Source organism: Heterodontus francisci, chromosome 8, assembly GCF_036365525.1.
Source record: "Heterodontus francisci isolate sHetFra1 chromosome 8, sHetFra1.hap1, whole genome shotgun sequence".
NCBI lineage: Eukaryota > Metazoa > Chordata > Chondrichthyes > Heterodontiformes > Heterodontidae > Heterodontus > Heterodontus francisci.
Window position 1 is genome coordinate 107,101,498 of NC_090378.1, and position 12,038 is coordinate 107,113,535.

The window sequence follows — 12,038 nt, forward strand, 5'->3', positions numbered from 1 at the left end:
GTCATCCGGAATTCAGCCTTTGCCACTTGTGCACTCGCTTCTAAATGAACTAATTTAGAGGAGAATAAGAAACAGTGCAACATTCAGATGTTCGCAGCATCAATTATAGTGTAAAAGCATTAGTTAACTTAAAGCATTACAAGGATTATGATTTTTATTATTTTCTTTCAAGGTGAAAGCACTTTATAGCCAAGACTTGGACAACATTCAGACTTTTGAAGTGTTGTCGTTGTCGCAGTGTAGGAAATGCGACAGCCAATGTCGCCCGCAGCATGGTCATACAAACGGCAGTATGATCATGACCAAATATCTATTTGTGTTGTTTAAGGATAATTTAAAGGACGCTTTAAAGACGTCTGCAAACGTGACATGAAATCCTGTGACGTTGATCACAAGTCGTGGGAGTCAGTTGCTAGCGTTCGCCAGAGCTGGCGGGCAGCCATAAAGACGGGGCTAAAGTGTGGCGAGTCGAAGAGACTTAGTAGTTGGCAGGAAAAAAGACAAAAGCGCAAGGGGAGAGCCAACTGTGCAACAGCCCCGACAAACAAATTTCTCTGCAGAACCTGTGGAACAGCCTGTCACTCTAGAATTGGCCTTTATAGCCACTCCAGGCGCTGCTTCACAAACCACTGACCACCTCCAGGCGCTTATCCATTGTCTCTCGAGATAAGGAGGCCAAAGAAGAAGGATAACTATTCGGCAGGTCAATCAATACTGTTAAGGGAGTGGTGTTTGCAGGGAGAGGAGACATCATATAGTAATTTTTGGATAAATTTTAGGAGATGCGTTTTGGTGAATTTATAGCAGGATTACAGCCTTTAGGTCGCTGCACAGCCTAAGTCGAGTTCTTGCAGTTGTATAAGACTCATCGTTTGATTTACTGTATTATAATTGCCAGCAAGCTATACAAAATGTTCTATTTTATAGAAAAATCTATCCCATGTCCAGGCTTCTGATGTAGCTTGTTTTTGTTTCTTGTAGAATCGTTGCTGTTTGAAGAACTGAATGATTCCTGTGATCTGCTTGAGGCTTTGAAAAATCCATTTGTAAGTATTGCATGAATTATGCCTTGTTCAACAACAGATCAGTTTGGTTGCTGTTAGGGTGTTCACACTGTGTAAAAGCTTTTCTTTGCTTGGTCGAGTAGGTAAGGAGAAATTGTTTCTGCTGGTGGGAGATCAGTACCCAGAAGAGACAGTTTAAGATAATTGGCAAAAGAACCAGAGGGGAGATGAGCAGGAACTATTTTACGCATGGAGTTATCATCTGACATGTGCTATCTGAAAGGGTGATCGAGGTCCATTTAATAACTTTCAAAAGAGAATTGGACATATACTTGGAAAGGAGAAATTTGCAGGGCTATGGGGAAAGAGTGAGGGAATTGAATCAATTGGATAACTTTTAAACAGCTGACATAGGCACGATGAGCTGATGGCCTCTTCATCTTGTGTACTGTCTGATTCTATGATTTATGCAAGTTTTATTTTCTGTGATCAAATGCTTTGACATAGTTGTTCACTGTACAATTCTGCTGCTGTTTGAGGATTGTTGACTCATAGAGTCATAGAGTTATACAGCACAGAAACAGGCCCTTCGGCCCATTGTGTCTGTGCTGGCCATCAAGCACCTACCTATTCTAATCCCATTTTCCAGCACATGGCCCGTAGCCTTGTATGCTATGGTGTTTCAAGTGCTCGTCTAAATACTACTTAAATGTTGTGATGGTTCCTGCCTCTACCACCCCTTAAGGCAGTGTGTTCAGATTCCAACCACCCTTTGGGTGAAAATATTTTTCCTCCGATCCCCTCTAAACCTCCTGCCCCTTACCTTAAATCTATGCCCCCTGGTTATTGACCCCTTCGCTAAGGGAAAAAGTTTCTTCCTATCTAACCGATCAATGCCCCTCATAATTTTGTATACCTCGATCATGTCCCCCCTCAGCCTTCTCTGCTCTAAGGAAAACAACTCTAGCCTTGTCAGCCTCTCTTCATAGCTGAAACGCTCCAGCCCAGGCAACATCCTGGTGAATCTCCTCTGCACCCTCTCCAGTGCAATCACATCCTTCCTGTAGTGTGGTGCCCAGAACTGTACACAGTACTCTAGCTGCAGCCTGACTAGCATTTTATATAGTTCCATCATAACCTCCCTGCTCTTATATTCTATGCCTCGGCTAATTAAAGGCAAATATTCCATATGCCTTCCTAACCACCTTATCTACCTGTGCTGCTACCTTCCGTGATCTATGGACAAGTACACCAAGGTCCCTCTGACATTCTGTACTTCTGAGGGTCCTACCATCCATTGTATATTCCTTTGCCTTGTCAGTCCTCCGAAAATGCATCACCTCACACTTCTCAGGATTAAATTCCATTTGCCACTGCTCTGCCCATCTTACCAGCCCATCTATATCGTCCTGTAATCTAAGGCTTTCCTCCTCACTATTTACGACACCACCAATTTGCGTGTCATCTGCGAATTTGCTGATCATACCTCCTATATTCACGTCTAAATCATTAATGTATGCTACAAACAGCAAGGGCCCCAGCACCAATCCCTGTGGTACACCACTAGTCACAGGTTTCCACATGCAAACACAGCCCTCGAACATCACCCTTGCCTCTTTCCACAAAGCCAATTTTGGATCCAATTTGCCAAATTGCCCTGGATCCCATGAGCTCTTACCTTCTTGACCAATCTCCCATGCGGGACCTTATCAGAAGCTTTACTGAAGTCCATGTAGACTACATCAACTGCTTTACCCTCATCTACACATCCAGTCACCTGCTTGAAAAAGTTCCTCAAACTGTTGATGAACTGATTTAGCTCTTTGCTGCTGAGGCTAAAACAAGAGTGCAGCGTTCTTCATTGATACTGTTTCACTGAAGGAGTCATCAGTTGACAGCATCTTGTGTTAGGATTTGAGGGTATCCTCAGTCAAATTAGACTATTCACTATTCAAACAATATTTGTATAATAATTCTTGGAGCAGATTGAAACATTTTTTAAAGTTTTACTCATTCTGGATATATATGGAACACAGCCAACCACATATGTGATGAGTTTTAATTAGGTGAGTATTTAAACATTTCTTCAGACTTGGTGGTATAACAGTTTGCAGACTCTTTCACCTCGGCACTTGGGCTTAAATCTAGACCAGGCTAATAAATTTCAATTTTTACCTGCTAGTCAAACCCCTACATGGGTTTTTAGTGGTTTCAATCTCGCCAATGGGGATAGCACACAAGAGTGCAAAACTCTGAAACGGAGTGCGATAGTGAAAATAAGTTTTTTGAGAATAATCTTCCAGTCGGTCATTTCCTGGAAAGTCTGTACTGTGATTATATCACCCAATTTACCAACGGCATTTTTTAACCAAAGGTTACAGGGAGGAGTGACTTCAGTTACGTGGATAGATTGGAGAAGCTGAGGCTGTTCTCCTTGGATAAGAGGAGATTTGCTGGAGGTTTTCAAAATCATGGGGCATCTGGACAAAGTAGACAGGGAGAAACTGTTCCCATTGGTGGAAGGGTCAACAGCCAGAGCACACCAACTTAAGGTGAATGGCAAAAGAACCAAAGGTGAAAAGAGGAAAAACTTTTTTAACTTAATGAATGGTTAGGATCGGGAATGCACTGTCTCAGATTAAATTTTGGCTTTCAAAAGGGTATTGGATAATTATCTGAATAGAAAAAAATAGCGGGGCAACAGGGAAATGGTGGGGAAGTGGGACTAGCAGAGTTGTTCTTGCAGAGAGCTGGCACTGCGAGCCCGCACTGACATGACAGACTGAATGACATCCTTCTGTGCTCTAAACATTCTGTAATTCTATGATTCTAATTGTTGCCTTGGTATGACCCCCATTTGGTACACTCAATACCAAGGGATACAGACTTGAGCATATATGCTGCTTAACTGGTTCAGCAGTTGCCTATGCTTTTTTCCTTTTTCCAGTTAAACATTAGATGTCTGAAGCTATCATCATTGCTGTCACAAACTCCAAATCTTGGCCATCGATTCCATCTTCCTCCAGGACCACTGTCTCAGGCTGAACAGGACTGTTTACAACCTCCATGTTCTAGTTAACTTGAACTGAGTTTCCAACTCTATATCCTTTTTGTCACAAACACTGCCTACAACATTCAACATCCACAACATTCTGTTTCTGACTAGACCTTAGCTCATTTGTTGCTGGAAGCCTCATCCCTTATCATTTGCAGACTTTAGTATTCCAATGTGCTCCTGTTCACCCTCCATAATCTTAAACTAATCCAAAATTCTGCTGACTGTATCTTAACTCACACCAAGTCCGATTGACTAATTTTGTTTCGTCCACCCCTTCTGTACACACTGACAGAACCCCTCATTGCCTTTTTGAGTTTAATTCCTTTCATGGCCTTGCTCCCTCCCTATCTCTCTCACTCCTACAACTGCCACCTTCCCCTGCCCCCTCAGAAGTTTGGGTTCCTCTTGTGCATCGTCCCCACTATTGGTGGTTGTGCCTTCGGTCTCCTTGGACTAACTCTCTGGACTTCATTCCATCACCCCTTCTGCCTTTTCATTGCCCTTGCCTCTCTTAAAACCCTCTTTAAAACACAACTCTCTGAGCAAGCTTTTGGCAATCCCTCCAATTATTTCCTTCTTTGGCTTGTGTGTGCAACATCTCCTAATCTGACTTTGGTGAAGAAGGAAAATGTTAGCCGAAAAAGTCATTCAGCCTGTTGTCTGTGCTGACTCTCTGCAAAAGCAACTCGGTTAGACCTATTCCCCTGCCCTTTACCCATAGCCCTGCAAATTTATTCTCATTGGGTAATTATTCAATTCCCTTTTCAAAGCCGCGTTTGAATCTGCTTCCACCACACACACAAGCAGTGCATTCGAGATCCTAACACACTCTGCATATGAAAAAAATCTTTTCTCAAGTCGCCGTTGGTTGTTTTGCCATTCACCTTATGTCTGTGACCTCTGGTTCGTGTCCCTTCTGCAAGTGGGAACAGCTTCTCTCTATCTACTCTGTCTAGACCTAGATTGGAAGGTAGCAAATGTCACCCCACTATTTAAGAAGGGAGGGAGAGAGAAAACAGGGAACTACAGGCCTGTTAGCCTTACATCAGTCGTTGGGAAAATGCTAGAATCTATTCGAAAGGATGTGATAAACAGACACTTGGGTAATAATGATCTGCTTGGGCATAGTCAACATGGATTTATGAATGGGAAATCATGTTTGACGAACCTGTTGGAGTTTTTTGAGGATGTTACTAACAGAATTGATAAAGGGGAGTTGGTGGACATGGTATACTTCGATTTTCAGAAGGCTTTTGATAAAGTCCCCCATATGAGGTTGGTTAGCAAAATTAAAGCACATGGGATAGAAGGTAATACATGGATTAAGGACTGGTTAACAGGCAGAAATCAGAGAGTAGGAATAAATGGGTCATTCTTGCATTGGCAGGCTGTGACTTGTGAGGTACCGTAGGGATCAGTGCTAGGGACCCCAGCTGTTCATTATACATATCAATGGTTTGGATGTTTGGACAGTCTTAGTGAGTGGGCAAGAACGTGGCCAATGTAATATAATATAAAATGTGAGGTTCTCCACTTTAGTAGGAGGAACGGATGTGCAGAGTATTTAAGTGGTAAGAGATTAGAAAGTGTCAATGTACATATTGACAAGGGCATCCAGGTCCCTAAGCCACTTGAAAGCTAACATACAGCTGCAGCAAGCAATTAGGAAGGCTAATGGTATGTTAGCCTTTATCACAAGAGGATTTGAGTGCAGGAGTAGTGATGTTTTGCTTCAGTTGTATAGAACCTTGGTTAGACCTCACCTGGAGTAGTGTGTGCAGTTTTGGTCCCCTTACCTTAGGAAGGATATTATTCCCATAGAGGGAGTGCAACGAAGGTTCACCAGACTCGTTCTCGGGATGGCGGGACTGTCCTACGAAGAGAGATTGGGGAAACTGGGCCTGTATTCTCTAGAGTTTTGAAGAATGAGAGGTGATCTCATTGAAACCTACAAAATACTGAAAGGGATAGACAGGGTAGATGCAGCTAAGATGTTACCCCTGGTTGGCGAGTCTAGATCCAGAGGGCACAATTTCAAAATAAGGGGGAAGCCACTTAGGACAGAGATGAGGAGAAATTTCTTTACTCAGAGGGTTGTGAATCTTTGGAATTCTCTACCCCAGAGGGCTGTGGAGGCTCAGTCATTGAGTATGTTTAAAGCAGAGATTGACAGATTTCTAAATACCAATGACATAAAGGGATGTGAGGATAGTGTGGGGAAAAAGGCATTGAAATGGATAATCAGCCATGATCTTATTGAATGGTGGAGCAGGCTTGATGGGCTGAATGGCCTGCTCCTACTTCTATGTTCCTATGACTCATAATTTTGAATTCCTCTATCAAACCTCCTCTTAATCGATCTCCTCCAAGAAGTACAGCCCCAGCTTCTCCAGTCTATCCATGTAACTGAAGTTCTTTATCCTGGAAACACTCTCGTAAATCTTTTCTGCACCCTCTCCAATACCTTTACATCCTTTCCTGAAGTGTGGTGCCCAGAATTGGACACGAGACTCCAGTTGAGGCCTAACCAGTGTTTTATCAAGGTTCATCATAATTTCCTTGCTCTTGTGCTTGATGCCTCTACTAATAAAGCCCAGGACTTCGTATGCCTTTTTAACCATTTTATCAAACGTTCTGCCACCTTCAACAATATGTGCACACATACTTTCAGGTCTCTCTGTTGTGCAGCCCCTTTAGAATTGCAACTTTTTATATTGCTTCTCCTCGTTCTTTCTACCAAAACTTATCACTTCACACATCTCTGCATTTAATTTCATTTGCTATATGTCCACCCTTCCACCAGCCTGTTTATGTCCTCTTGAAGTCTATCATGATCCTCCTCACAGTTCACAATACTTCCAAGTTTTGTGACATCTGCAAATTTTGAAATTGTGCTCTCTATTAGTCTAGCTCGTTAATATATATCAAGAAAAGCAGGGGTCCCAGTACCGACCCCTGGAGCACCCCACTGTATATCTTTCTTCAGTCCGAAAAGCAACTGTTCACCACTACCTTCTGTTTTCTCTCACTCAGCCAACTTTGGGTCAAGGCTGCCGCTGCCCTTTTTATTCCATGGGCTTTAACTTTGCTGGCAAGCCTATTATGTGGCACTTTACCAAACGCTTTTTGGAAGTCCATGTACGCCTCATCAATCTTCAGTTCCCTCCAAGAAACTCAATCAAGTTAGTTTAACATGGTTTGTCTTTTAACAAATCTTGTGTTGCTCACAATTATGTTCAAACGCTGGTAGGCTGAATCTTGTTTGGCAGTTTCTGTTTATAGTTCAAATTATGCACATGATGTCACATTTAAATAGGTTATTATGCACCATTTCTGGTGTCATTTTTACCATATGTAGTTCAAGTTTAACACAGTAGATGGAGCCAATTGTAAACGTTCAGCATGCAGAGCAGTTGGTAAAAGGGGGTTTTAATTCTGGCATCAGTTGAAATTGGTTATGAAGAAATGAGACATATCCTAGTAATCTTTCACGAACTGTTAAGCCATAATTTCAAATTATAGTTTTAAACTCATTAATTCATGATCTAATCATTGGTTTAGGCATAAAATGAGCAGCACCAGCATGTGGCCTGCACCATGAACAAAATATCCTCCTAGTGCAGGAATTATAGCTTTTTATATTTCCAATTCTTTGGCTGTGTGGACGTTGTAATTGGTACCCCACAACTCTGTCCTGCCAGCATTCACCAGGGTCATGCTATGAATATGTTCTGTTACACAGAGACTGAGAAGTCGCTTAATCCGGTCACAGTGCTGTGATTGTTTGAATTGGTTTGCGCCAAGAACAGCCCTTTGTGAGTCAGACTGATTTGGGAATATGGAGCCATCAAGGCTCATATGTCTCAATATTGTTTGGTAGTTACAGCAAATGCCACCTTCAAAGATTGATGCACATGCACTCCCAGGTCCCTCTGTTCCTGCACACTCTTCAGAACTGTGCCATTAAGTATATATTGCCTCTTCCTTCTGCCAAAATGTATTACCTCACACTCGTCAGTATTAAGTTCCGTCCACCATTTGTCTGCCCATTCTGCTGGCCCATCTATGTCCTGTTGCAGGTGGTTAATATCATCCTCACTGTTTGCCACTCCTCCAAGTTTGGTATCATCGTCAAATTTTGAAATTCTGCTGAAATTCCGAGATACAAGTCATTTACATATAGCAAAGAAAGCAGTAGTCCAAGCACTCTCCCTTGGGTCTAGAGTCTGCACTAGAGTCTACCATTCTCCAGTCTGAAACAGCCATTTACCACAACTTGCTGTTTTCTATCCTTAAGCCAATTTTTTTTATCCAATTGGACATGGACCCTCCTATTCCATGAGCTTCAATTTTGATAACTAGCCTTTTATGTGGTACTTTATCTCTATCAAACGCTTTCTTAAAATGCACAGAGACAATGTTCATCACATTGCTGTCATTACTTCACTGTCCCTTTATTGCCATTTGTTTGTATAAAACTCTGTATTGAGTGTTGGAGGATTTCACTTTTGGAAAATTCTGTAATGTAAAATTGGGGGAGTGGAGAGGAACATCATTCCACTTCACTAAACGTGTGCCAATTACTCCCACTTTTGCTCATACAGCATTCATCTCAAATTAGGGGTCAGTCTTGTGCTTTGATCTGGAAGCTCCAGAGTTTGAATGTCTGTGTCCTTGTAAGTAGGTGATCAAAACTGGATACAGCACTGCAGGTACAATTGTAGAACAGTACAGCAGGAAAGGAGGACATTTGGTTCACCATACTTTTATCAGCTCTTTGAAAGAGCTATCCATTTAGTTCCACAGTCCTGCAATTTTTTTTCCTCTTAATGTTTGTCCAATTCCCTTTTGAAAATTACAATTGAATCTGCTTCCACCACATTTTCAGGCAATGCAGTCAGATCATGAACCCTGGGGCAACCCTCCGCCGTCCCTTGCCCTGTAACATTGCCGCTGTTAGCAATACATGCTACTCCCTACCCTTCAACCAATCTTTCTTCCATTTGTTTAACTGGAATCCCAGATACCTTCTCCTTGGGTACTTGTCTTTTGTGGACTACTCACGGGTCTGCTGTTTCACTGATTCTAACAGCCCCACTTCCATCACCGAAAGACATGGTTTCCATAGGTAAGTACAACGTAACTCCAGACTGTCCAGCATTATCAATCACAATGATTAACTTTGCTGATGGAAACTTTAAAGTTGTTGGCAAATTATAGCACAGCTTGGAACTTCCTTCTGATAAAATAATTTTAAAACACATTTTCTTACATAATTTCTGCCTTCAGCAACGTCTGTGAATATTTTGTGAAAAAGGAATATAATTGAGACCATGCTTTGCATCATTGTATAATATTACAGAACGTCGGTGAGATTAGGGGTGAATGCTGAGCATATGTGCAGTCTGCAGCAACATGAGGGGCAAGTCTGAAGCTAATCAAGAAATCTTCATTCACCATCTCAAGTTCATCACGATGTTGTATTACAAATACATACAATGTGTTTATTTTTGTATAAGTTATTACTCATTCCTGAAAAACTGTTCTATCTCTTGGAGATTTCCACCCTGGGGGCTGGGAGAGGCTAGGACAACAGAATCTTCAATTGAATGTTAATATTGTCTGAGTGGGTGTTGTGCAGTAGCTTTGGATAGCTATGTTTTTGTAGTGACGGGGTAATGTCACTGAATTAGTAATAGAGACCCAGGATAATGCCACAGGGACACTGATTCAAATCCCACTGTGGTAGCTGGTGGAATTTTAAATTTAATGAATTAATAAAAATCTGGATTTGAAAGCTAGTCTCAGTATCATGGCATCATTACTATCATCAATTGTCGTAAAAACCCATCTGATTCACTAATGTTCTTTCGGGAAGGAAATCGACTGTGCTTGCCTGGTATGGCCTACATGTGACTCCAAACCCACAGCAATGTGTTTGACTCTTAATTGCCCCCTGAAATGGCCCAGCAAGCCACTCCGATGTCAAGGGATGGGCAATAAATGCCTTGCCAGCGATGCCCACATCCCATGAAACAATAAAGTTTTTAGCAAAGTTTCTTTAAAACAATAAGGAATCAAAAACTACTTGGCTAAGTGCGAAAGGTATTTTAAGGGCGAGATCTTTGTAGATGAAATGGATTTAACATTGCATACAGTATCTTGCTCTGTTTATAAATCTTGAAGTCTGTTTTGCAGGCAGTGAATGCAGAGTTAATGGGACCTTGTTTATATTCATGTTGACAAATTGCAGGATTGTATTGTGCAAAAGTATATTGTTTACATTTTGTTTTTCAACAGGATATGGACATGGAAATTGATTTTAGTTTGGAGGTCACACCTTGGGATGATGATCCTTGGGGACCAACGTGCAGCTTGTCTCCAGGTATCTCCTATTCATCATTTGCAGAGGTTTATAATTGTATGATTTTATTAAGTCAGTTTCTGAAACCTGGGTGAAAGGCTGAAGCCCACCATACAGAATATCACCAAGTATGAAAAGAGCAGAGAAAGGATTTGGAGGCAGACTGAGTTGAGGGTCGACAGTAGAAGCTGGGCAATAATCGAGTCCTTAGACCTTGATCTTAGACATGTGATGGTCAGGAACAAAATTGTGGTAAGAGCTTTCGTAAGGGTCTTTATTGATGAGTGATTGCAATACCAAGCCATGTTTTTAAACCATAACATTGAAGTGTCCGCCTGGATTATGTGCTCCAGTCTCGGGAGTTGGGTCCACAACCATCTGGCAAGAGCGCTACCACCAAACCAAGGCTGACACAAGTGAATACCTATTCTATCTGAAGGTACTAATTGTAGATGAGATTATCTGGTGAGAGAAAACTGCTGATATTTGTGCCTGTCCAAAGCGCAGTGTTAGTCCTTATCTATATTACAATTAAAAGAGCTGTATTGGTCGGGTAAATCTTTTATTCGGGTACATCTATTCTTTCATTTCTAATTTTGTTCCCTCAGTATTGTTAGGCACAAGCAGGAAATTTGGGTAGGATAAGTGATTGGCAAAGTTGTGAACATGTTCATGTGAATGATGTCTGTGTTTCTTTCTCTGTAGATGCTCAGTTAATGTCCGAGCCTCAGTCTCCAGCTTCGAGTTGTTCAGTGCCTTCTTCTGCAGATTCAACTTTGCAACATGTAAGCAATTTCTGAGTATTGGCTCTAATCTTGATTCGTTTCGGCTGCCAAGAACAGTCACAAAATCACATTTTCAAAGCTTTCTTCGTATCTTCAATGCTTTCCTCAGGGATATGAGCTGTAAATGGGCAGGAAGACTAAAAGGTAGGACAGTTGATGAGCAGTGGCAGATGTTTAAGGAGATATTCAATTCCTCCCAACTAAAATATAGTCCAGAGAGAAAGAAAGATTCTAAGAGGGGGAAAGAACCTCCATGGCGAAGCAAGGAAGTTCAGGATAACATAAAGACAAAAACTAAGGCATACCATATTGCAAAGGCCAGTGGGCAGGCTGGAAGATTGGGAAACTTTTAAAGATCAACAAAGGGTTACTAAAAAAATTAATAAAAAGAGCAAAAGTAAATTATGAAAGAAAACTTGCGCAAAATATAAAAACGGATAGCAAAAGCTTCTATAAGTATATAAAAGGTAAGAGAGTAGCTAACGTGAATGTTGGTCCTTTGGAGGATGAGACTGGGGAGTTAATAGAAGGGAACACAGAAATGGCGGAGACACTAAATCAGTATTTTGCCTCCGTTTTCACGTTGGAGGACACTAGTAACATCCCAATAGTAACAGGAAATGCAGAGGTTATAGAAAGATAGGAACTTAGAAAAATCATCATCACTAGGGAAAAAATACTGAGCAAACTATTAGGAAGGCCGATAAGTACCCAGGGCCCGATGGCCTACATCCTCTGGTCTTAAAGGAAGTGGCAGCAGAAATAGTGGATCCATTGGTTATAATATTCCAAATTTCCCTGAATGAGGGAAAGGTTCCACTGGATTG

General features: G+C 41.5%; 1 protein-coding gene across 2 annotated transcripts in view; it reads left to right on the forward strand.

Moving 5' to 3' along the window:
- Positions 1 to 12,038, forward strand: part of atf6 (activating transcription factor 6) — a 516,610-nt gene that overhangs the window by 18,002 nt on the left and 486,570 nt on the right. For both annotated transcript variants that reach the window (XM_068037874.1, XM_068037875.1), the window contains exons 2-4: positions 982 to 1,046; positions 10,363 to 10,447; positions 11,132 to 11,211. In XM_068037874.1, coding sequence (XP_067893975.1) covers positions 982 to 1,046; positions 10,363 to 10,447; positions 11,132 to 11,211 — 230 coding nt within the window. The remainder of the gene's footprint in view (positions 1 to 981; positions 1,047 to 10,362; positions 10,448 to 11,131; positions 11,212 to 12,038) is intronic.